This window comes from Melitaea cinxia, chromosome 9 (genome assembly GCF_905220565.1).
Source record: "Melitaea cinxia chromosome 9, ilMelCinx1.1, whole genome shotgun sequence".
NCBI lineage: Eukaryota > Metazoa > Arthropoda > Insecta > Lepidoptera > Nymphalidae > Melitaea > Melitaea cinxia.
The window spans coordinates 15,798,112-15,825,423 of record NC_059402.1 but is presented as its reverse complement, the minus strand read 5'-3'; the positions used below and the strand labels follow the sequence as shown (position 1 = coordinate 15,825,423).

Sequence of the window (27,312 nt, the reverse complement as noted above, 5' to 3'; positions counted from 1 at the left end):
AATAAAACAACAATATTTGTGAACAAATGTCCAGACGGACCTGTAATGGCTGACACAGGCCTATCTAATCATTTGTATTTTATTTCTAATTAACAATGCTACCACACAACAATCTACAGATTACGCAATATTTAAACGTTGATTTATAATTATTAAATGTACAAAAATAAATATTAACAGCGACAAAACGATCGAAACAATGCAACACCAACAGTGGGATATATGAACTTTTTTTTTAATTTTATATAAAAACACGTAGCACAGACAACACTGACATTTACTACTAAATCTATTCAACAATATTCATAAAGAATATCGAAACTCAATTGCTGTATACTTAACATAAATTGTCACGTTTATTTCTTACGATAGTTGTTTATATTTGTCAAAAAAAAAAAAAAAACAATAATTAAGTACTTAAATTGTCGTAGATTATAAGTTTTAGTATAAAAATGGTGACGAAACGTTAAAAAATTGTAATATCTTTAAAAAATACATTGCCCTATTCGTTTATATGATTTTTAATTAAGCTAACATCGAAATATTTATATTTTATTATTAAATATTAAAAAGCTTGAATCTACAACAAGGCATAAGTTTAAGTACTATGCCAAAGCCATTTAAATTAGTTTTTCTACAATAAATAGTATGTCATTATAATTTAATTAATATTATTCTATAAATTTATATTCCAATACATCTTTTAATTAACAAAAAAAAATATTCAACCTTTTTTAATATTGACATTTCTACATTCATTGCCCTGGAATGTAGAAATGTTGCAATTTATAAAAATTTACAGATAAAGTTATACAGAGTATATAATTTCAATACATAGCGAATCTGAAATAAAATAAAACAAGCTCTTAAATTACACGAAGCATATAAAAATTATTTGCGTAAAAGTAATTAATTATAGTCCGACCAGCATTTCTTATTCATATACATGATATATGTACAACTACATTTTCGTTGCTATTTTCTAGAAATCGCTTACATTTTTTTATCCTATCCTTCATAAAATCTAATTATATATCGTACTCGCCTTCAAATTATAATAGAGAGTATTCTTATTATATAATTACACAAATATATTCGGCTACATACTTTATTTTTATTAAAATCATTACAATACAAACTAACTCTATTAAATACAATATTAAATATTATTTGTAGATATAAGATTAATATAACTACAAATAACTTACTACTTTCCTTAATTATAAGTTATTAAAAATTCTCCAGTCGAGATATATTCCTTTATATATTAATATATAGTACCTAAATCTTGAGACCCGCACGATTCCTTTGCTATACTTTATTTTATTTATAATATAAAGCTTTCTAATACTATTTATGAAATAAATTTCAATATACAACATGCGAACACGCTAATCACTTAAAACTATCTTTGTATTGTTTGATTACAAAGAATCTTAAATGTAAATACATAATGTACTTATACGATTTGATAGTATATTTACTATTTATTTTTAAAAACTAAGCTTTTATAATAAAAAAGCTTCATTCCTAACATTCTAGTGTCTAAGTTAGAACACACATAGTTTTTTGTTTTGTACCTAATGAATAATACATTTGTATGTTTTTTAAATATAAATTCTACATTTTATATATGTACTATAAAATGTTTAAAGGTGATTTTTTTTTCAATATATATTTGTCAAAGCAACGCGAATATTTCCATAATAATCTTAATTCACTAAGCATTGTTGATTTTGAAAGATACACAGAAAACTTGTAAGTTGGTAAGTCGATTTTACATTACATTACGATTTTTAAAACGGAACATTCTTAATACAAAACACCAACATTGTCTCAAAAGCTTTCACTATTTAAAAATTAGTGTAGAGCTGATCATTAAATGTAGAGATTCTTCGAAGCTTTCTTAAGTAATACGATGATTGGTATGGTTCAAACGAGCCATTCAATATTTGGTGGTTTGTTTTCTAGCGTGGAGGCTGTTTGATAGCTGTAGGTGAGGTGGGTAGGTCACAGACTGCATAGCGCGTGGTCGGCCGGTGGTATGGACGTCACTTCCGGACGGGTGATAGCCTTTATTCGCTGTCAGATTAAATGTAACATTAGCTAAATTTTACAAAGATTTTTTATTACGATGATTACGAATTTTAGTAAATATCTATTTGATTATTCGGTATGTGTAACATTATTTTAAAATAATTAAATTCTTAATTAAATTCATTTAAGACGTAAAATGATAAAAACAGGAGTAAATATGACTGAGGTAGAGCACAGCAGGAATTTCCTGCTCAAAATACGGAGCAGCCCGACTGGGGTAGTACCTCGACCTTACAGAAGATCACAGCTAAATAATACTGTTTTCAAGCAGTATTGTGTTCCTGTTGGTGAGTAAGGTGACCAGAGCTCCTGGGGGGACTGGGGATTTGGTTGGCAACGCGCTTGCGATGCTTCTGGTGTTGCAGGCGTCTATAAGCTACGGTAATCGCTTACCATCAGGTGAATCGTACACTTGTTTGCCGACCTAGTGATATAAAATATATATATATATATATATAGTTAGTTAATCTTTTTTTATTATTCACAACGACAATCTTAAGGAGTTTCCGTTGACATTCATTCACATCAAAGAATGATTGAACATTTCTATGAAATGTATGAACATTTGAGTATGATCTTCAATGTAAGGTAATTAGATGTAATCATCATCATCATCAGCATCAATTTCTAAGTGTTAACTTACATTGACACAATTGCCCGGGGTGATGAGGAACTTGTAGACGATGTAGAGCGGGATGCAGGCGACGGTGGTGCCGGTCATGAGCCAGCCCACGCGGATGGACCAGCGCGGGAACACGTACTCGCCGCCCAGCATCTCCTCGTGCGCCAGCACGGAGAACACGAACAGCACGAGCAGGAACACGGGACTAGATGATATATATGTAATAATTTGTATTATTATTATGTTTGTTTTTTATAAATTTTATGAATTTTTTAAGTGTGATTATTTATTGATTATTTTATATTTTTTGATTATTTTGTTTTTATTGAATTATTTAAATTGTTTGTTAAATTTAATGTTATTTGTTGTGATCAAATTAACTAACGCATTGGGTTACTGTAATGTTAGTTCTAAGTTTTTGTTAATGCATAAATAAATAAATAAATAAATAAAATATTTTTATTAAGTAGAGTCAACTTCGACTATGATGGATTTTTTTAGAATGATTTCCTTGGTGTTTGTAAGGACGTAAGAGGTATTTTCAGAATATAGTAATTGTCAAAAACTAATATTCTGTTTGAGCTGCAATTTTTCTTAGCTATATAAAAAAATTTAAAGTGTTATGGGTCATTATAGGTTCGTTTTGATTTAAACTAAACGACTATTCATTTTAAAGTTTTTATCCATGAATTCAGAGAGAGATCTTCTATGAGAAAAGAGAAAGACTGAATTAAAATACATAACATCAGGAGTAATTATAGACGTATTTATTGAAGCAGGGTCTACCAGGATATATCCAGTTTAAAGTCTGAAGCAGCTCAACAAGGAAAGTACCTTAACTCATTACCTCACACAAACTTACAGAAGACCACAGCTGAATAACACTGTTCTGAAGCAGTGTTGTGCTCCTGCTGTGAGTAACGTGGCGTGAACTGCTGGGGAGGATCGGGAGTAAGGTCGGTTTTCCCTTGTAGAGTCAGCTTGTAGTGATTTTCAAATACTTTAGCACTCAGAAACTTAGAAATTCAGCAGAATATGTGACTGCCAGCTGTTAACTCCCAAATTATCCACAAAGGGCTCCGCTAAATTTAGAGTAAGCAACTATTACATATCGACTGTCTGTCTGTACGTACAGTATCGAAACTGAAAAGTTTCTATTTTTTTTATTGCATGAAAAAGCTACTTTTTATGTATATTTTCGAAGAAAAAAGAGGAAATGCTATAAAATACACATAAAATCAAAATTTTCATGAGTTTATACTCATCATCGATACTTAACAAAACATTCAGCGTAAAAAATGTAAAGTGCCTTTTTTCAATTTCGATATTATACGTAGCGACAGTCGATATATTATATTTATAAATGTTATAAATAGTTCACCTGATATAAGACCAGCAGGCTCTCCAGAACCAACCAGGCGTGTGTCCGAGCATGCTTCGCACGTCTTCTGAGAACTTGTCAACCCCGTACACCCAGCACACGCCCGCCGCCTCCGCGAATACCACGAACAGAATCGCCAGCCCCGGACCATACACGTTCAGCAGATCCACTAAATACACGCCGCCCTAAATATGACCATAGATTAGGAAAGTAACAATAATTTTTTTTAGTAAGAAATATTTTGTAGTTTGGGTACAAGTTCCTTGTTTTGGGTTGATGGGTTCTTTTGAGATGTATACATACCTAAGTACAGGTAATTTTAATCACATTGAGTGATGCAATTATTATATTTTAAAGCTGATTTGTTTGTTTGAATACAACAATCTTAATTTCAACCAATTCAGTTAACCAACTACAGTTTCTAAAATATAGGAAACGATATGCTATCCTTTTGAAATACACAGGCCGAAGACGGGCAGCAGCGTCTTCGGTGCGACAAAGCCAGTACTGCGGTCACCAACCCGCCTGCCCAGCGTGGTGACTATGGGCAACACACATGAGTTCACGTTATTTTTGGCGTAAACTTGTGGAGGCCTATGTCCAGCAGTGGACTGTATAGGCTGTGATGATGATGCTATCCTTGCTAAAAGTTCCAGATAGATCCAAATAAAAAAACGATGATTGATGGGAAGTTATTGTATACTATTGCGTGTTTAAAACAGGGATTCCAAATACTATATTCAAATTGGATGCGTTAAAATACAATTTTTATCTGGACATTTTTTGATCCAGATAGATCTATCAGGATCCCCTATGGAACATTTTTTATCGGAGTTTTTCCACAGGGACGAGTAATGGATGCCGAACTATAACCACAAAAGTAACGTAAAACCATTTGACTAAATCCATTCAGAACGTCCAGTACAAAAATGTTAAGGAAATTAGACGTGACAAGTAGATGCACAAAAATTAAAACCGGTATGGCTTGTAATCTATTATACTTTTCCAGTTTTTACAAGTTGACTAACAAAAGCACATTTATCATAGTCAGTCTATAATGACCTAAAATTTTACTAAAACAATGTTTAACAAAATTTATAACTATAAAAAGCCCAAACAGCTATGCTTAAAATAAACTCAAAAATAAAATCCTCTTGAAATAAAATCAATGTGAATCCACAAGTTCTGTTAAATCACGAAAGAGAACTATCCACTCAAGTTCCCCACCGCCACACTGCCAGGTCATCCCTCTAAGTACGAAATGAATTATGCAACGGAATACATTCTCGCCTCCGACCGCTCCTGATAACGCACCAGTAATTTATTGAATACATTTACTATTTGTTTCCGAGATTAAGCGGCTAGTCGTTCCGTTTATTTATTTTTTCTCTCGAGGTTTATTTCGATGGGATCAAACACAGAAATATGCCACACGGTGAAATTTCAGTCTCAGTTTTTAAAGGGTCTCTTTAGTATATCATATGTAATCACAAAGTTTTACAAATAAATATTTAATATATTTTACTAGCCACAAAAATATTACATAAAACACATTATAAATAGTATTGTTACTCGATTTAAAATTTATGTGAATATTTTCACTTCAGCCTAATATAGTCCACTGCTGAACATAAGCCTCCACAAGTTCCCGCCAAAAATGGCGCGCACTCATGTGTTTTGTATATTTTGGTTTGTGAATATTTTAAAAGGTATTAAATATTTTTTCTAGGTTTTTCTGTTAATTCTAAAGCCTACATGTTTCTTTGATTTTGCTTTCATACTTAAAAATAAATCACGTAATAGAACCAGAACTTTCTAGAAATAGCATTTAAAAAGTCAATACAAAATAGTAGAATTTTTATTTGTTTTATTGAAAATATTTAACAAGTTACGAACTTAGCAAGAGATGGTAAATTTTCTTCAATGTTTTAAACTTTACGCAAGGTCAGTCGTAAACCGATAATACCCAATCGTAAAGGCCACAAGGATAGGCTCCTTATGATTTATCAGCTAACGTTACGTCCCTTTTGACAGGGAAGTCAGCAAGTATGTAGATAAAACTTTACTACCTCTTAAATATGATGGACAGACATTTTTTTTTTCGATCATTACGTTTTTTTTTCAATTTTTTTTTGTGATTAATAAAAGGTAATATAATGAAAATTATTATTAGGCATAGATTGTTAATGATATGATATGGCAATGTACGAAACGAAATATTAAAATTTATTTAAAGAATGTAATTACTAAAAATATATGTACCTATGTATATGGCTGTACGACATATCTGCCAAAAAATTTCGGCAGTTCATGTCACATTATTTCGACATTTTTGTTAATAGAGAGTTTTCATTTGTACGATTTTTGTTTTTGTGTTACTCGCACATTAGGAAATTCTAAACATTCTTTAATATCATATCAAAAAATGACCGCTCCAGCGGGGTTCGAACCCGCGTCTCCGACTGACCGTGTTGGCGCTCTAGCCAACTAAGCTATGGAACGATGTACCCTCTAATTAATCGAAATTTTTGATATGATGATTTTATATTCGGCCGTTGGAACTGTCGATTTTTGATATGATATAAAAGAGAGTTTTCATTATAATATATCGTCAACTTACGTAAGTGGTAGTCGGTAGGGCACAGATGTAGATGAAGAGCAACAGAACCGCTACAAACATTTCTCGATGTCGTCCAAGAACCCGCGGGTACTCGTCACATAGAGCAGTAGTCACAGCTTCTAGGCCTACAATATGTCAGTTTAAGTTTCAATTTAAGTGTTTTAAATTAATGCTTACTTGAGTTACTGAGTGTTAGTCTAATATATAAAATTCTCGTGTCGCAGTGTTTGTAGTTAAAATCCTCCGAAACGGTTTGACCGATTCTCATGAAATTTTGTTCAATTAATTATCATCAACATTTAAAGTTACAAATAAACTTACCACCAAACGTGCTATCAAGTCCGAGAGTTATCAGCATGAGGAAGAATATGATAGCCCAGAAAACAGAACCGGTCATAGTAGCGATGGCCTCCGGGTACACGATGAATACCAGACCAGGGCCCTCCAGACCTACCTCCTCGATACTTTTGTTTTGAACATGTGCCATATATCTGAAGACATTATAATTTGATCAGATACAGTAGACGTGACTTTCATGTCTTTTATAAATTTTAAAACTAAGTCAAATTCATCATCATCATCATCATCATCATTCCAGCCTATTGCAGTCCAGAGGGGGTGGCTATATTCTTTGGTGCCGTAGCCACACAGCACATATAAGTCAAATTGTGAGGTCTTATATGTTTCATTACAAATTACATACACACCTATAAATGAAATATATAGCTTGTGCTTAAGCTATGTTTAGATCAGTAGGATCTGTCTATTAATTAATGTAACTTCTGTTTGATGTAGCATTTTAGTGGCAAACGAACAGATGAAACTACAATACGTGCAATACCTCAGAATTTTACGATTATATACTTATATTGATTCTTAACCATTAAATTTTTACATTAGACGACTTTACAACTACTTACTACTGGTGGTGGTGCGGTTACTATCGGGGATATGGGGGGGGGGGTTTCTTTCAATTGAGAGGCATAGATGAGTTTCATTAAGGCTTAGTATTTTTTTAACAGCAATTAAAAACTAGATATGAAATAGTAAATAATACTTTTCATGGTTATAATTAAGTAATAAAAATCATTGACAATTATATTTTTAAAAGTGACATTTGACTTTAAATAATTTGAAAGTGACATACCCTAAAACGGAGAAGATGACGAATCCGGCGAGAAAGCTAGTGAGGCAGTTGATTGAAGATGTGATTAGCGCGTCGCGATAGCAATTGTTGTTGAATTTGTTGTAGCTGGACAGAGCCAACAGTGTGCCGAAGCCTGGGCCCAGGGAGAAGAAGATTTGGGACGCCGCGTCAATCCATACCTGTTTGTAAACGACATTTTTAGATTAGGCCGATGGCTTAAAATTAAAACATTTCTTTCATAACTTCAAGGGATTTTGTATCACTAGAGTATCATCATTATTATCACCATTATTGCAGCCTATCGCAGTCCACTGCTGGACATAGGCCTCCACAAGTTCGCGCCAAAAATGGCGTAAACTCATGTGTGTTGCCCATAGTCACCACCCTGGGCAGGCAGGTTAGTGACCGCAGGGCTGGCTTTGTCGCACCGAAGACGCTGCTGCCCGTCTTGGGCCCGTGTATTTCAAAGCTAGCAGTTGGATAGTTATCCCACCATCGGTCGGATTTTTAAGTTCTAAGGTGGTAGTGGAACTGTGTTACCCATTAGTCGTTTCTTACGACACCCACAAGAAGAGCGGGGATTACTATATTATTTACATATCACTAGAGTATAAAACAAATGGATAACATAGCCTATGGATGCCTGTGCTGCAAGCGCGTTATTTAACCTACCTTTGCTGTAAACACAGCTTTCTTAGAGCTCTGAATACCTTACCTACCAAGGAGCACAAAACAACTGAAGAGTATAGTATTTCGTATATATTATCTAAAAAGTAGGTGTCTTCACTTCATTTCCCCACTTTATTTTTCGTAAATTCATATATCGAGTATACATTTTTATTTTTGTAGAAAGGTCAAGGTCAACATACATGTGTTATAAGAGAATCATGTCATACATAAATTTCTTTATAAACGTAAGTTTTACCTTAGAGTTCTGTAGTTTGTGCCATTCCGGTGTTAGATAGTATCGAATTCCTTCAGTAGCACCAGGTAGGGTCACTCCTCTTGCAAGCAGAATCAACAGAACTACATACGGCGCCAACGCTGTCACCCACACCACCTGGTACAGATGTTCTTAAGAATCACTTATTTAACACAATATGATAAATTACAATACTAAAATATTGTAACGAATATTTTATAATAGTTCACATTTTTTTTATTGGGTTCATTGGTTTTTTTTCTTATAACAGTGAACACGGCATGCATTACAGTGAGCACAGCATGCATTACAGTGAACACAGCATGCACTACAGTGAACACAGCATGCATTACAGTGAACACGGCATGCATTACAGTGAACACAGCACGCATTACAGTGAACACAGCATGCATCACAGTGAACACAGCATGCATTACAGTGAACACAGCATGTATTACAGTGAACACAGCATGCATGCAGCATACATTATTAATTTTTTTATACTTTGAAATGGCTGAATAATTAAAACCAGATCTTGTCTTAATTTTTTTCATTTCTTATTAATACTTGCTTAATTATTTGTAATAGCTTAGGAACAAAAACGAATATTAAAATTTTGATATATGATCTCACGGATTACCAAAAGTATGATGTTGACTTTACAAAAGGCGTTAGGTAGGTTATTGTGACAGATATCATTGCAGCGTTTGATTTTTGTGTACATTTACATACATAGGAGAATTCTATACATTTTTTAATATCATATCAAAAATGGACTGTTCCAGCGGGGATCGAACCTGCATCTCCGACTGACCGCGTCGGTGCTCTAGCCAATTAAGCTATGGAACGATGTACCCGATCGAAATTTTTGATATCATGATTTTATCTTCGGTAAAAAATGTTTAAAAAAGTCATTGTAGCGGTTGGAAAAAATATTTATCCATTTGAAACGTATGTTAAGTATTATTAATTGTTACATATTAATCTTAAGATATTCAATTTGCATTTGTCAATTTAAATCCAATGGTATAAATCTAAACTCGATAAACGTAAATAAAAAAAAAATACCTTGCCAGCACTTCGAACACCCTTCCACAGCGAGAAGTACACCAGCACGAAAACGCCGAAGACGCAGAGAGCGAGAGATGGCTTGATGGGGCCCATGTCGTCCAAGCCATGTGATTTGTGTTGTTCCAGAACGTTCCGCCTGATTAATATATGAATAATATTGTTTACTGTTTTTACTATCTGATGTTATTGTTATAAGGGCGAGAGCTTTGAGGTTAACTCTGTTCCAAAACTATTTCATAAGAAATATTGAATTTTTTTGTAGGTACAAAAATAATACTACTATCAATTTCATATCCATTTCAGTGTGTTTGTGGCACAAGTAAAAGCCATCAAGTCGAATGAATGACTAAATGAAGATGAGACCTTTATCAATTATGGAATAATTTGAAAAAAAAACTATGATTGCGATTAGCCAGCCATTAGAAATACTTCCAACTCACTCGAAGAATTCTTTGGCAGGTGTAGAAGCGTTAGGGTTGATCTGCGGAGACGTGACCGGCATGCAAAGGGGTGTGTTCCATTCATTGTCACAACTGGTCCAGGGTAGTACGGAGTTTATGGACGCCAGCGACGCTACCAGGTAGTACACCGCCCAGCCGATGATAGTGTTGTAGTACATACCCATGTAGATGTCGATCATGCATATTGCGTAGCCAACTCCTGTGACAAAAAATGTATATATAATTAGAAAATACTCGCACAAACACAGTGTAACAATAAAATCCCTGGTACATAAAATTATTGTTAATTTTAAAGATTAAAATAGGATACCTATGAAAAAAAAAGGTAAGACTAGATTAACAAAAGCACAAACACGCTTTACTTTTTTTTTGTGCTTCAATGTACAGTTTTTAATTTGAAAGTCACAATTTAAAAGAAAATATTTCATTCCTATTTTAATTTTTTTTTTTTTTTTTTTTTGTTGAAATAGGAAAATGATTTAAGTATAAAGCTTCCTGGTTCGCAAATTAAATGAAGGATGTACAAGACTTATGAAATTATTCGTACACAATAAATCTTCAAATGGTTAAAATAGAATTAGTCGTTTCATTTGGAAGGCATTGCTCGTAACTCGCAAACTTACGAAGTTCCACGTTTGATCAAATCAGCGCCATCTGTCGGTAATCAAATGACGTCAACGTTCCCTAATTAGTTTAGATGTCGCGAGATGCTACGATTTATGCGTATTGATAACAAATCTCATCCTATTACTGTTAAATCAAATTTTAAAGTCATAGAGCCCAAATACAGATCTATTATTTCATATTCTAAGTAATTTTATGATGAAATATAAACAAGTAAAGTTACAAAAGTGAGTTTAAATTACTTTATGGTTTTCTTTTAATATTTTAAATTACTTTATGTTTTTATTTTATATCTATATTTTTTTGTTAATACTTTGTAGCAATTTTAGTAGAGTTTCTTATTGTTTTTATTAAAAAAGCCTCTTAAACTAAAATTTATAATTATTTTTTATTTTACTCAATTCGACCTTATATATTTTTGATGTGTTCGCGGATAACTTCGTCGTTTATGAACCGATTTTGATGATTCTTTTTTATTGCAAAGGAGATATGGCAAAGGTAGTCATGATAGAAAACCCGGATCTGATGATGCATCCTAGATAAATCGCAGGGAACATTCGAAAATCGTAGAGGTGACTAGTGGCTTTTGTTAATTTTTTTCGTCTACTTACGTTGTATTACTCGTCGATGTAATTGAAGTTGTTTTTTTTTCGTTTGCTAGTAAAAACAATTATTTACTACCTATTTGGTATTTCAAAGACACGAAATATCGTTTAAACATATATTCTTAAAAATTTTGCGCATTATTATTATGTACCTATCTACGCAGTTGGTTCTTTTATTAGGTACTGTTTGTGATTCTTTCATAATATTTATAAATTAGATATCTCACGTGCTTTCATTCGCGTCATATTTTTGTAATCTAATTTACTTAGGTTTATATAACAATAAGTAAAAAAAATCTGGTTCCGTCTATTTTAATGTATTAATTAATATATTTTTTATTTTTATAAAAATGATGTATAATTATGATTTTAAAGTGTAATAAAGAATATATATAATGTTTATAATGCTGCTTCCATGACTCAAATCATAACATTTTGTTATTAAATCATTTTTATTAAATAAATGTAACATAAAAAAAATACTTTTTTAAATAACAACAAAAACCTCCTTTTGTAATACGAGTTTATATTAGATATAAATACAGAAAAAATGGGTGTATTCGTTCACAAGTCTGTTTAGAATCGTGTGAGGTGTCTCAGTTCTTACGCGCCTCATTGCTTGGTGAAATTTCGATGGTTCTTGATAAGCGAGTGACGGGAAATGATGCATGGTGCTCAGATAAGGGTCGTGTTTACGTTATTAACATTATATATGAGAATCTAAATTACGTTTATGGTGTTTTGATACCGTATTTTTATTTTAATAAATAATAGGTTTGTAGTGTGTCGCTAAATAGCTGCTGGATAGATTTTAATTAAATTTTCTGGGTTTTGTTTCTTCAGCTTTTGCTGATTTTGTATGTTTATTTATAATCTCTTTTATACATAAGACCGTATCGGGTGTGATTAATACCTGGCGTATTCGGAGAATGCTTTTCATTTAATTTAATTCAATTGTTTATGTTCTTATTTGTTCCTCTTAATTATTATTACAATAGACTGCTTTAAAACTTTACATATTGTTACAATTTGATTAAAATTTAATTAATCTGAGTGTTAGCCTTTAATAAATTATAAGTATTATTTTTATTGTTTTTAAAAAATCAATATTAAATTCTCAGTTGCAATTATAATTGTGTGGCAAACGAAAAAAACTGACTTCAATTACATCGACAAGTAATACAACGTAAGTAGACGAAAAAAAAAATAACAAACGCACTAGTTGTAACTCGATTTTCGAGGGTTTCAAAAAAAATTTATCAAAATCGGTTCATAAACGACGAAGTTATCCCCGAACATACATAAAAAAATATATACATACGGTCGAATTGAGCAACCTCCTCTTTTTGAAGTCGATTAAAAAAAATGTTTTAGATTAAATTGTGCTCGAGGTAGTTTTAGTGCTTGTCCGTTATCTCTAATTGTAGTTGTTATATAATTCTGGAAATATATACATTTAAAAAAAAATAACAATTAAAAAGTTACAGATAGCACTGATTAGTCAAATTATAGAAAGGAGGTTTTTCTCTCGCAAAACTGCTTCAATGTCGCGACCAAAAAAGTTTTAAGAGATTTAAATTTGTCTTCGATTTGTTACAAAGCTCTCACCGCAATACAACGTCGTCTACTGAATATAACTTTATTCAAGTTTTTGTCTGTACCTATATTTTTAATCTTGTTTTGTGGTGTTAAATAACGAAAAGTGATTTTGTTTAGGTTTTTAAAGTATGTTGTTGACTATGAAATATTATAATTTGAAATGTAAGCAGCATAAATGTATTAAAATCCAAAGTCCATATCCAACTCGTCTAAGCAGCGTTCAGTAAGCTCTGTGATATCTTCTCGTTCAGTCTCCCCCAGTGCCCGAAGACCAAGGTATTTGAACAGTGCATACAGAGCAGATTCGTGGTCGCTAACCATGAGCCTCATAAGACGTTGGAGACCTATGCTTATTATGCTTATGTTTGGAGTCTCTCTACGTGATCAAATCAGGAATACGTAGAAGAAATAAAACCATAGACATAGCTTAAAGAATGCAAGCGGCGCTACATCGCGAAAGGTTGAAGCTGTTGCAAGAGACCTGCTGACAATGATGATGGTAATGATGTAAGGTATCATCTTAATATTAACGATTAGGTAGCCTATTATATATTAAGTATTATATATATATAAGTATATTATATATTAAGTAAATTGTGAAAATGCAAATGTGGTACTGCGGTCACCAACCCGCCTGCCCAGCGTGGTGACTATGGGCAAAACACATGAGTTCACGTTATTTTTGGCGTAAACTTGTGGAGGCCTATGTCCAGCAGTGGACTGTATAGGCTGTAATGATGATGAAAATGCAATGTAGAATTACTATTACTTTCATTTTGTTTTTAAATATTGTCATTAAATTAACAAATAGTTTTTAATTTTTGTTAATTTTTTTAAAGTTACTTCCAATTTATATTATGATTTATAATATATTAACTATTTCGTATTATCATATGATGTAATTGTTACATATAAAATAAGAAAAAAAGTAATCTTTAAGACTTCATCATTAGAAGATGAATCAGTGAAGCCAAATAGAGGCGGTCGGACTATTTCAAATGACCCTCGCGACGAGGGCTGCTCAAACATTTACGGAAAAGATTTCGCGTCTCCTTGGCGCGGTGCTAGGAGGTAGTTACAGGGTAGGCATTCATTCGTTGCTATTTGTTAAGAAAAATTAAATTGCTTACAAAAAATATACTCCGTTCAACTAGGAATGATAAACATTTTAGATAACAATAAAATACACAAGTGCTTTTAAATTTAAGTATATCATATTTGAACTTCATTGTAATAATTTTGAAGATGTATTTTTTTCACTTTCCAAATGAAACGCACAGATTCTATTTAACTTTTTGTTTCATTTATTTATAATGCTATTTATTTGCACAATTATTAATATTATTTTTATTGATTTAGCTGAACGTAATAGCTACGATTGCAGCATAATTTTAAAATAACCTAAGTTGGGTTATTTTTTTCTCCTGTATTTCTTAAGCAAAGTAATATAATCTTTAACTTCAAAGCAAAAATAGTGGATAATGGAAGCGATTGGCAATTACATTTATTTATTTTTATTACGCATAGCTGTTTGATAGTAAATTAGGCATACTCGTTGTTTTGTAATAAGAGTGAAGTAATGGCTGATTATACGCTGAGTAACATTAATAGTTTACTAAAGATCGTAGTAAGAAAACCGCTAACTCTCGAGCCAAGCGGCGTCTATTTCATACATTTTAATTCCATCCCACAGCGTCGATCCCCACGATTTGTCTTGCGTTAAAAGCATTGCTGCTCTATATTTATGAAGGCCGTTGTCGTCGACTCGGACGATACCAATTGATTTGAAATGTTTTGGTGTTTTACTTGAACAGTGTGGCTAGAATTCTTTTCTTTACTTTTGTTTTAAATAGCATAACACCTAAGGCCATTTTGTGTGATTTACAAGCATAATACTAGGTGTAATAATTTGTAACTCAATCCGATTTTTTTTTTAATTTTGTTTCAATTACACGCTTTTCTGAAAAAGAAACTATAATTTCTTATCATCGCGCGTTCGTGTAACAGTATCATCGAAAGACTTCCCTCGGGATTTAGTGAATTGATCAATTATGAAAAATTATGCTTTAGTTTGTTTTTTAAGTTTAGCTATAAAACGTTAAAAATAAAACATTTCGACACTCATTGCCTACCCGCTATGTGAGCATGCCAGGAGCAGTTACCATAATAAAATTGGTGATGTTGTTTGTTTCCAATCAAAAATATAGTTAAAAGTGTCTAATAGTTAAGAGTGGAGCTTACTCCTTAAGAATTATTTGCATCAAATTTAAAAATTAGAGTGGTCTATTAAATGAGTCCGTCACAATTCTGTGTGTACGTCATTTCTAAATGTCAGCGTCACTGATCGTCAATTGTTTTACAAGATTCCCTCACCACTTTTTTTTCATTAATATAATAATATATAAATAATATAAGAATAAACTAAAATTATGCTGTCACCTATATAATAGTACAACATGACGTTAATAACACGACAATGTAACTGTAATGTCGAAGTGTTTAAAGTTTTTTTTTTTTTACAATATACACGCGTTCATCATAAAGTATAAAGTATTAACAATTAAAAAAAATAATAAATAAATAAACGCTTCAACATTAATAAAAAGTAAAGTAATTGATTCACTTAAAAGCATATTTGAAAAACAAGAAAGAAATCGAAATACCTTTAGATTTTCATGAATCGTATTATGTAAGAACCTATATAAAAAAGAAGGAGCGATTGAATCCCGTCATAAAGAACGTCCTATGGGATATCTGAAATGAATAATCACTTAGCGCGAACAATAAAAACGTATACACCAATCGTCCTCCATCATCATCGCTTGATAATTACAAATTCTTTTTATTTTTAACCGACTTCCAAAAAAGGAGGAGGTTCTCAATTCGACTGTATTTTTTTTTTTTTTTTTTTTTTTTTATGTATGTTACATCAGAACTTTTGACCAGGTAGACCGATTTCGATAAATTTTGTTTTAATCGAAAGGTGGTGTGTGCCGATTGGTCCCATTTAAATTTATTTGAGATCTAACAACTACTTTTCGAATTATATCTAATAATGCGTTTTTACTTGACGCTTTTTTCGTCGACCTACGTTGTATTATACCACATAACTTTCTACTGGGTGTACCGATTTTGATAATTCTTTTTTTGTTGGAAAGGGGATATCCCTAGTTTAGTACCATGATAAGGAAACCAGGATCTGATGATGGGATCCCAGAGAAATCGAGAGAAACTCTTGAAAATCCGCAATAACTTTTTACTGGGTGTATCGATTTTGATAATTTTTACTTTAATCGAAAGCTGATGTTTATCATGTGGTCACATATAAATTTTATCGAGATCTGATAACTACTTTTTGATTAATCTTTGATAACGCGTATTTACTTGACATTATTTTCGTCACCTTACGTTGTATTATACCTCATAACTTTTTACTAGGTGCACCGATTTTGACGTTTCTTATATAAATTAAAAGCTACTATTTGTCACGTGGTCCCATTCAAATTTAATTGAGATTTGATTCGTAATTTGTGAGTTATATCTAATATTGCGTATTTACTTGACGGTTTTTTCGTCACCCTACGTTGTATTATACGTTATATCTTTTTACTGGGTGCACTGATTTTGATCTTTTTTGTATAAATCAAAAGCTAATACTTGTCATGTCGTCCGTTTTAAATATGATTGAGATATAATGAGCAATTTTTGAGTAATCTTTGATGACACGTATTTACATGACGATGTTAAGACGACTGTGGTCATGTTCAATACTTTGCCACAACGCCATCTATCAAAATGTTATGAAATTACTTCGTTCACTATCGATCAAATTACAATATTCCACTAGAGTAGAGAGTAGCAGTTTATTCGTTATAAATATATTTGAGCTTTTAATTTTTGAGTTATTGCTAATACTGGGTATTTACTTGGCTATTTTACGTCGACCAACGTTATATTAACCTCATTACTATTTTACTGGGTGGATCGATATCGATGATTCTTTTTTTAATCGATAGGTGGTGCTTGTCATGTGGTCCCATTTAAATATAATTGAGATTTGACTCGAACTTTTTGAGCTATATCTGATATGGCGTATTTACTTGACTGTTTTTGGAGTTTTCTCCTTAAGAATCGATTTTCATTTAAGGCCCCGGAATGAAAAAATTGAACAGTAAAATCTACTGAACGAATGACCTTGTTAGAGATGGCGTTCAGACGTTTTCTAATAACGCAATTAGGTTCCGATAGATGGCGTTATTGCATTAATTTATTTACAATTTGATATAGTAATAATATATTTCTTAGACTAGTAAGCCTTTTTGTGCCTATTTAGACAGTTGATCTGAAGGGGTAAACTCCAGTCGTGCATCGGAGCTGTGTGAAAACATGAACATTACATATTTTTAATAAAAAAGACATAAACCGTAATTCAATATAAATCCGCTTCAACTAAAAAACCCGCCGTAATAAGCGATGTCAGCGCTTCGCGCGAATCGACGACGGGCCTTTTATGAAATTTCTGCCTACAATCGCTAACAAAATGTTAGAAATAACAGTAAATATTATATAATTCTACAATTTTATAATGTCGCGTTATATGGAATACGAACAAAGTATTACTATTTTTTCGTCGATCTACGTTGTATTACTCTTCGATGTAATTGAAGTCGGTTTTTTTTTCGTTTGCGAGCAAACACAATTATTAAATAAAAATAACTAGATCGGCAAACAAGCGTACGGTTCACCTGGTGGTAAGCGATTACCGTAGCTTATAGACGCCTGTAACACCAGAAGCATCGCAAGCGCGTTGCCGACCCTATTCCCAATCCCCCCAAGAATACACATACAATCTGAAATTATTAAATGTAACGCTTATTTTTTTTTTGTACTTACTTTTTTCTATAGATTACAACGTGATGATAAAGTTTTTTTCATTGATCAGAAAATTGTTCTTTTTTATAGAGTTGTGAAAAACTAATTAAATTCAATGTAAAGAAGCCTTAGAACAGTTAGAATAAAAATATCTACTCGTGTGATTCAAATCCCCTATTATTTTACGCAAGCTGTCACTTGGTTAAACAGCGACTCAACAGTTTCCGGCATGGACGTACCATATTTTGAAAGATTATCACTTGAAAATGGAAAATCAGGTGATGAAAAATGAATATTAATTCGCGTATGTGATGAGAAATGACCTAATCATGTCTTAATCATTCATTACTTACCCTTTAAAGCTGGACATATTCTCTTCCACAGCGTCAAGCACCCACAACGATGGTATTGTCCTAGCGCCAACTCCATAAAGAAGAGCGGTAGGCCCCCGAACAGCAACATTATGCAGTACGGTATGAGGAATGCACCTGGGAGAAAAATATTGGATCTTCTGTATTTCTTTACAAATATTATAAAACTAAAGTTTAGTTTAAATAGCGCCGGATAGGTTGACTTACTGTTAATTATTGTTATTAGTTCCTTTATTACATTGTGTATTGAGATTTGTGTGTATGTATTTGATATGTGTATAAGTATGTCAATATTAATCTTGACATGCTCAATACGCGATTAAACGGATTTTGACATGTGAAGTGTCGTTAGATTCGCCATAAAAGCACGAGTGACAGGCTGATTGTATTGCTTTTATATACATTTTTACATGTTAACTCACAGTTGAAAAGTTAATAAATAATTATCACTAAATTTTTTACCAAAATAAAGAAAACATAAGTACGGATGGTATAATCGTTACCAAAACATTTTTATCTCGACCTTTATTTAATTTTTTTTCTACAAATTATTGCTAATGTTGCTTGCTTATTTTATTTGTTTGGTGTACAATAAAGTGTTAAATAAATAAAATAAATAAATCAATAAATAAATAATATGAACGTATTCTTATTTTAATTATATTACTCATACATTTATTATTTCTCTTATAGTTCTTACCTCCGCCGTTTTGATAGCAGATATAAGGGAAGCGCCACACATTACCGAGGTCGACAGCGAATCCCACTACCGCAAGAAGAAATTCCGCTTTCTTTGCCCAAGTCTCTCGCTGACGATCGGGCGTCAGGGACACCACGATTGATCGCGTCTTGTGGCTCTGTTATTGATATTTAAGAGTAATCATTGGCTTTAAAATGTTATAGGCTTTTAATTAGTTGAGCTGATAAGAATTTAGAATATCACCTCCGTTTCGTATATCGATTGAATGATAATTGAGCGCTAGTCAATTTCATTGAGGTAGGGCGCAGCAGAAAATATTTTGCTCAAAATTTGGAACAGCTCGAAGAAGATCAAAGCTAAATAATACTGTTTTCGAGCAGTGTTGTATTCTTTTTGGTGAGTAAGGCGATCAGAACTCCGAGGGGTGATTGGGGATAGAGTAGGCAACTCGCTTGCGATGCTTCTGGCGTCGCAGGCGACTATAGGTTACGGTTATCGCTTACTGTTATGTGGATATATGGTTTTATGCTTTTTCCTACGTAAAGGTGTAGGCTTGTGGATGTATGGTGAGTACTCACGTTGGTGGTGGGTGGAGGTTGCGAGGGTTGCGGCGGCAGGGTGGGCGCAGGAGCGGGCGCGGTCGGCGAGTCCGGCGGCGCGGGTGACATCTCGCAGTCGCCGTTCCGCCGCTCCGGCCCTGGGCTCTCGCCCTATGCAACACAATATATTATATTATGTACTCAACATGACAAACATTTGTATTGGCCATACAGGTGTTTGCCATGGTCTGGGTGTTCGTGCAGTCCTTGTGGGTCTCCCCACCGTGCCTCGGAGAGCACGTTAAGTCGTCGGTCCCGGTTGTTATCATGTACACCTGATAGCAATCGTTACACATAGTAGGGAATATATCCGCCAACCGTAGTGGATTAAGCTCTGATCCTTCTCCTATATGGGGAAAGAGGCCTATGCTCAGTAGTGGGATATTACAGGCTGAAGCGTATGTACTTTATATAGATCTAAATACTTTTGTAATTGATTAATTCAGCTCGTAACGTCACGTTGCTGGGAGTAGGCTTTTTCTCCAAGTAAGGGAAGTGTCGGAACATAATCCATGACGCTGCTCATTTGCGGTTTGGCGGATATAAAAAATATAAATAAATATCTTGTAACATACACACACGGTAGCCTGTTTCTATGGTAAGCAACTTAATGCTTGTGTTATAGGTAACAGCCGGCTGATATAGCTAAATACTTTTTTTTGATAACTCTACGTACAAATATTACATATATAAACATATAAATACAAATGTTACACTCAGACTCAGGCGAGAATCGAACCCGCAATCCGCGGAGTAGAAAGCAGGGCCACTACAAACTGCGCCAACGAACTGGTCAACTGCTATAAATAATGATCGCTGTGTGTTTACGATTAGAACAGTGACTGACAGTTTGGAGTGCATTTTAAGCACGTTTTGCTGATATAAAATGTCTTAAATTGTCACGTTTTTTGAATTACTCGACAACGAAAAAACAGCTAATCCATAATTTAATAACAGTATTGTGTCAAAATTTCTAGACAACGCATTTTTGTATATTACTTTAATTATAGTACCTGGGTGACCGAGCCTAGCTCGGTATTTTTAGTAAATCGTGTTTTTTGGAATTCATATTTAAATTCGAATTACATATTTATAAAATATGAATAATATTTTTTTTTAAAATAACGAGTGCAATTAAAAAAAAGGAAAAAAATAATTGATCAGGGACATTGGGATTTGAACCATGATCTCCTCGGTTGATCCCGACCGGCCGATTTCCCACCGAGCTATTACAACTTTAATGACAGTTGCGAAATATACCTTCGTATTCTAACGATATTGTAGCTATTTTTTCACTCCCTAAAAACAGGGATAAAACGTCATTTTCTAAAAATGAATCCTAGTTAGATGGATTTATCTCCCCCGAAACCTCCTATATACTAAATTTTATGGAAATCGTTGGAGCTGTTTCCGAGATTCAGATTATATATATATATATACAAGAATTGCTCGTTTAATAGTATAAGATATAATAATATTAGTTTATAATAATATTAGTTTATTCTAATTTCTATAACAATTATTTGTTCACTTCCTAACCGCTTTTCTATGCTCTGTCCTATACCCAAAGGTTGTCTGGAAGAAATCGCCTCTTTTAGCGATAAAACCGCCTTTGTACATCTTCCTCTAATTGTACTACTTTTGTTTGTATATTTTAATGGTGTGCAATAAAGAATATTATTATAATTAGTTTACTATAATTTGTGAATCCTTTTTATTTTATTATTTAAGCTTTTGTATATGACTGTAACTACTTCTAGCTTGATACTTTTGTGCTGCAACTACTGTATTAAGATTCGAGTAATCTGAGGATAATGGTGCTGATTGTACAACAACACATATGTTTTAGTTATAATACTTGTTATATATGTACGATTGTTTTTTGTCCCTAATAAAATAAAATAAAATAAAATAAAATAAAATAAAATAAAAAAATAAAAAATACTTAGTTAATTATGTTTTTTTTACACCATAATAATTAAGAGACTTATTTAGTATTTATTTCATTTCAGTATTAATAATTTGTACGATTTTATTTTTGTGTTACCCACATATTAGGAAATTCTAAACATTTTTTAATATCATATCAAAAATTCACTGTTCCAGCGGGGATCGAACCTGCCTCTCCGACTGTCGGTGCTCTAGCCAATTAAGCTATGGAACGATGTACCCGCTAGATCGAAATTTTGATATGATGATTTTATGTACGGTCGCTTAGACGATTTTTGATATGATATTAAAAAAAGTTTAGTTTTAATAATGTTTAAAGTTCGTAATATTTTTATAGAATTGTTTTTCACAGTTTACAATAGTTCAACAGTTTGAAATTTTATTTGAGAATAGAAATTGAAAGTGCGAAGCCACAATTTGTTTGTTTGTTTGTTTGTGAAGACGGCGGACAGCTGTGAGTTGATTGCTTGGCAAATAGAAATAATGACGTGAACCTTGTTCCGCTTACTTATTTTAAATTGCTGCGGACTTTTGACTTCTTCAGTAGAAATAAAAGGCGTATAAGTAATCTTGAATTGACATTTCATTTATAGTTTTATCCAGGTTCAATATGGATGTCACTAGCTCACTTCCTTGTGTATCATTCAGCGTTTCAACGTCTATGTATATATGATTTATATTGCAATTAATTAAATTTTTTCGTTGTACATTAAAATTCTATCAAGACCTATTTATATTTTTATTAAAGACAAAAGAAAGGCCTTAAAATTTACTTAAGTTCTGTATTTAGGTAAAAATAGTTTCTTATTAATATATATCTTTTTTGGATTAGGTCAAAAACAGAAGAGAGTCCAGCAGTGGAGAAGCGAGATTAAGCTCCGACTCTTATTATACATAGAGAAAGAGACATAATTATGTCGGAAGTGAGATGTGCAGGCTTGATGAGAATCAAACGATGGAGAATGGCGAAAATAAAGAGTTTCCGGCATCTATAAATAGTTTAAATCTCTTTTACAACAAATTCTTGAAACAAAATAAATATACATCTTAAGAAAAACAATAGAGAACACAATTTCGCAATCAGCAAGGCTTTAGTACGGTAATTAAGTACATATAATTTATTCGTTTAGTCGTTTAGCGTGAGAGTAAGGGTTTATTAAGAGAGGCGTGCGAGGAGTAATGAAAACGGACATCTAAAGGCGGCTCCTAATCAAACACTATTAAGGTAGGATCAGCATTAGTACAGAAGTCTGCGGGAAGTGAAATTTGTGAAGATTTTATTAAGCTGTTTAGTTTCAGATAACTTTTAATTCATACAATTCTCTAAAAGCTAGTTCGTGATCTTGTTGTCATTTAGATTTGATTGAAAATTTTTACAATAATCACTCTGCTACTGCACTGCTGTGCTAGTAGTCAATAAAAAAAAATACGCGAAAAAAAGAAACAAAAAAATGTGTAAAAGTAGTTCTTATATGAAATGTTTTTAGAGTACTCGTGAAATAAAAAATGACTCAATAATAAATAATATACAACGGAATAATACATTCGTACACATATAACACACAAACATTAAACTGAAAAGTCAATAATATTTTAAATATTATTAATTTCGGCAATTTAAATGTGCTACAAATTTTGTCACCGTAGAGGTTCTCTACGAACAACGTAGCGTCTTTGTAAAATACCGCAAAAAGAAAAAAGTTTTTAATTGGACTGTACTTTTTATACGCTTATCAATTTTTTTGTCAATAAGAAAACCAACTTGGATTTGGACAACTAGTCTTTTAAATAATATCTATCTATTTACATACAAAGTTAAAAGTCCGGATGTCTGTAATAAAAACCATAATGATGTATTTTATTATATATTTTATTTATTTTGTGTATGTAACTTCTAAAGATTTAAGCTGTTTTATATCTCCAATCTAATGCAAATTACGATAATCTTAAGACCAGATTGTGTAACAATATATCAGGATATAAAAGTCGAAACATCGGAGTAAGCGGCGTTCCTCGTTTACGGCCACTTGGAATGTTATTGTCAGTAAAACGACCGACATCGCGGCGTTTACATATTATATATATGCGTATCTATATGTATTGATGGATCATATTTTGGCTAAGAAGAGCGAAATTGTAATATTCAATTCTTGCATGCATTCAGCCTGTAACATTCCACTGCTGGGCGCAGGCCTCTTTGTCCATATAGGAGAAGGATTGGAGCTTAATCCAACACGCTGTTCCACTGTAGTTTGGCGGGTATGTTCCCCTCTCTGTGTAATGATCGCTATCACGTATTTATGATAACAACCGGGGCCGACGGCTTAAAGTGCTCTCCGAGGCACGATGGGGTGACCTACACGGACAAACATCCAAACTGGAAAGAAATATTTGTATAAATACACATATCTGTCCGCGGGAATCAAACCCGTAACCCGTCGGTGTTTAGGCGACTACTCGTACCATCTACACCAGAGCGGTTGTTGTATTAAATACTGCGTAATATTTTATTATATGCACTTATAATCAATATTTTATTTTTGACTAGCTCATTGGCGCAGTGTGCAGTGACTGTGCTTTCAGCACCGGGGTTGCAAGTTCAATTATATTTGTATTATGTTTATGTCTTAAACGAAAAAAAAAAAATTAAATCAGTCGGCTGTTACCTATAAAACAAAATGTGTGTTAATTACATCATCACTACTGCCTATTGCAGTCCACTGCTGGACATAGGTCTCCACAAGTTCGCGCCAAAAATGGCATGAACCCATGTGTTTTGCCCATAGTCATCACGCTGGGCAGGCGGGTTGGTGACCGCAGGCGTCTTCGGCTTGTGTATTTCAAAGCCAGCAGATGGATGGTTATCCCGCCATCGGTCGGCTTTATAAGTTCCAAGGTGGTAGTGTATATATAATATGTGTGTTATACAGGCGGCCATATACATACTATATTTAGCCGCGTAGATGTTCATGACAACTGTTATGAGTCATACAACTAATATAAAGCATATCCGAATGCGATATTATCTATATTGCTAATAATTATGAGTGAATGTGATTCATTTGGCAAAAAAAAAGAAATCAATAAAAAATAAATAATTATCTATATATTAATACGTGAAGCAAAAACTTTGCACGCCTTTTTACGAAAATTGCGCGAACGGAGGAGTATGAAATTTTGCATACTTATAATTTATATAGAGAAGGAATGTAGAATGCTAATAGTTTTTTAAGCTATGAATAAAAAATACATTACACACACTACCATGTATTTGACACATATGCATATATATTATATACTGTTTTGTTTATTATTATAGAAGTATAGTATTCGACAATAGAACCTTAATAATATTCAATCTTATAATTTAAATTAACTAGGTCGAATTTCGACCACAGGTCGACCTCAATTGTTTTTGCTGCCCTGTGTATCACATAAATTGTATCTATTTTTTTTCTGTAAATAAATAAATAATAAATAATAAATAGTTAATATTTATAGACCAGTCGGTATTGAAAAAGCAATCTTCTGATAAAAGGCATTTGTACCTTTATCTGTGTTTCTAATCATCAGTTGAAATAAAAATCTTTAATCAATTGTTCCATTAAGGATTAATGCATAAATTATAAAGTTACTAAACGATTTTCAAAATCAAATAGATCGGCTTTGGTTTACTTTTTAAGTCTGATTTTTTCAATTTATATTTAAAAAGAGTTGACCCGAAATGAATTAAATTGTATTATGTATAACATTTATTTATCTTTAAAAAAAAATCGATTAAATTTGTACATTTTTTTTGTTTATATTTCAAAAGACGCCGCGTCACAGCACTGGTTTGTGGCTGTTGCGCTGGCGGTTGCGGGTTCGATCCCCGCACATGACAAACAATTGCATTGGCCATAACGATGTTTGCGGTGGTCTGGGTGTTTGTGCAGTTCTTGAGGGTCTCCCCACCGTGCCTTGGAGAGCACGTTAAGCCATCGGTCTCGGTTGTTATCATGTACACCTGATAGCGATCGTTATTCATATTAGAGAATATATCTGTCAACCCGCATTAGAGCAGCGTCTTGGATTAAGCTCTAATCCTTCTTCTACGTGTGGAAAGAGGCCTATGCCTAGCATTGGGCTATTACAGGCTGAAGCGTATTCCAAGAGTGGTGGTCACTGGCTGTTGTACTTTCGTTCGCGGTGATCGCTTGTGACAAAACTTTGTATTGGTATAGATGGTATAGGTCGTGGTCGGTGCGTTTGTGTTTGTTGTGTGTGTTTCCAGAACTTCGACACAGGTGAAAGTCTTACTGCGGGCCGTTGAGTATAAAACGTTTAAGTGTTTCTATACATTTTTTAACTAACGGACATAAGCTGTAAAAAAGTTCTTTAGGCCTTAGTTCGTCTACTGCTCTTAGTAGTTTCGATGACAAAAAGATAGGCAACTTTTACGGTATTTAAGAGAAAACAACGGAAATAAACATCAAATAAAATTACAACAATTTTTCCATTATTTCACTTAATTCATCACAATTAGGATAAATTAAGCTAAATGTAGATAAATGTATCAGAAAAATATTTTTTTCAGAGCAACCTGCTCTCCTATTCAAATTTCATTGATATGTGGCACAGCCGTTTTATGTCAAGCGAGCGCCATATTGTCACTCTTAACATAAATAAGTTTAGATATCTCTTAGTTAGCTTTTTAGAAGCGCCTTTTTTTTCGCAGGGGAACCCATTTATGGGTTATATCCAGGATGCCCGGGTACGCATTCGTAGACCGTATGTCGGCTTCAGCACTTGGGGGTGCACTACCGACCAAAACCCCTGCGGGAGCCTTCAGCCGCTTTAATTGGAGGGTCCCGGATCTGCAGGCAACAGGATCCCTCCAGCGACAGGCTGGCCTCGGCGAAAAGGCCAGACTTCTCCTCCATGGGGACTGTCCGGCTCACCTCTGAACAATCCCGACGACGTCTTTTTAGGACCGCCTAATTTAGTTTTAGTTAATATTGAAGTTGTATTTAAAAAAATAAGTAAAATATAAATGAATAGTATGTGTAAAAATGATTTTATTTCAAACATGTATATGTAGTCGTTTCCATTATTTGTCAGAATTAGAATTTTATCAGAAACACGTCACCATGTTTTGTTTCGAAGAATCATTATCAGAACGACATATTTTTTCTCATTAGACATAAGCTGCAAGCGTTTTTATAATTTACCAGCTAACCTGAAGAATTGAATTTTCTGTTTTTTTTTTTTAATTTTTTTATATAGACCTTATCCTGACACAAATAACACAAAAAAAGAACTAAGCTTCAAAAGCGTAAGTATAACTTAACCTAAAAAGAAACAAAGTGTCTCAATTAAGAGGCAAAATATATTTTTCTATGTGAATAGGGCTATTTATTCATTCAATACATTATGACAATACTGTATAACTGTTGCTTTGGAATAAACAAGACGTTGAAAATTTGAACAATAATTTATATATATTCACCATCCTCGAGCGTTTTCATATAAAAGGATTCCTTTTACTTTTTGAGATTAATGAGCTTGCAATTGTAAAAAAAACCGACACATTCTACCTTATTTACTTTTTATACTCATGTCAGTGTATTCTAAAAACATTTATTTATTTATTACATTTTATTGCACACACAAAAAAGAAAATAAATTTTAG

General features: G+C 33.0%; 1 protein-coding gene across 1 annotated transcript; it reads right to left on the bottom strand.

Moving 5' to 3' along the window:
* Window positions 1-1,851: 1,851 nt before the first annotated feature.
* On the bottom strand, window positions 1,852-19,760 carry LOC123656178 (sodium-dependent serotonin transporter). The gene is made up of 12 exons (XM_045591882.1): window positions 19,671-19,760; window positions 19,093-19,249; window positions 18,375-18,509; window positions 10,301-10,520; window positions 9,858-9,996; window positions 8,793-8,927; window positions 7,868-8,046; window positions 7,042-7,211; window positions 6,721-6,845; window positions 4,101-4,285; window positions 2,741-2,924; window positions 1,852-2,082 (listed from the first exon to the last, which is right to left on the bottom strand). Exons 1-12 carry the CDS (start codon window positions 19,758-19,760, stop codon window positions 2,011-2,013), a joined length of 1,791 nt encoding a protein of 596 aa, XP_045447838.1. The 3' UTR covers window positions 1,852-2,010.
* Between the last annotated feature and the right edge of the window lie 7,552 nt (window positions 19,761-27,312).

Bases quoted from the DNA above. Each gene is read 5' to 3' on its own strand.
- LOC123656178 (XM_045591882.1), bottom strand. From the start codon at position 19,760: ATGTCACCCGCGCCGCCGGACTCGCCGACCGCGCCCGCTCCTGCGCCC. The intron at 19,250-19,670 runs GTGAGTACTCAC...TATCAATAACAG, and splicing joins AACCTCCACCCACCACCAAC to AGCCACAAGACGCGATCAAT. The intron at 7,212-7,867 runs GTATGTCACTTT...TAATGTCTTCAG, and splicing joins GTCATCTTCTCCGTTTTAGG to ATATATGGCACATGTTCAAA.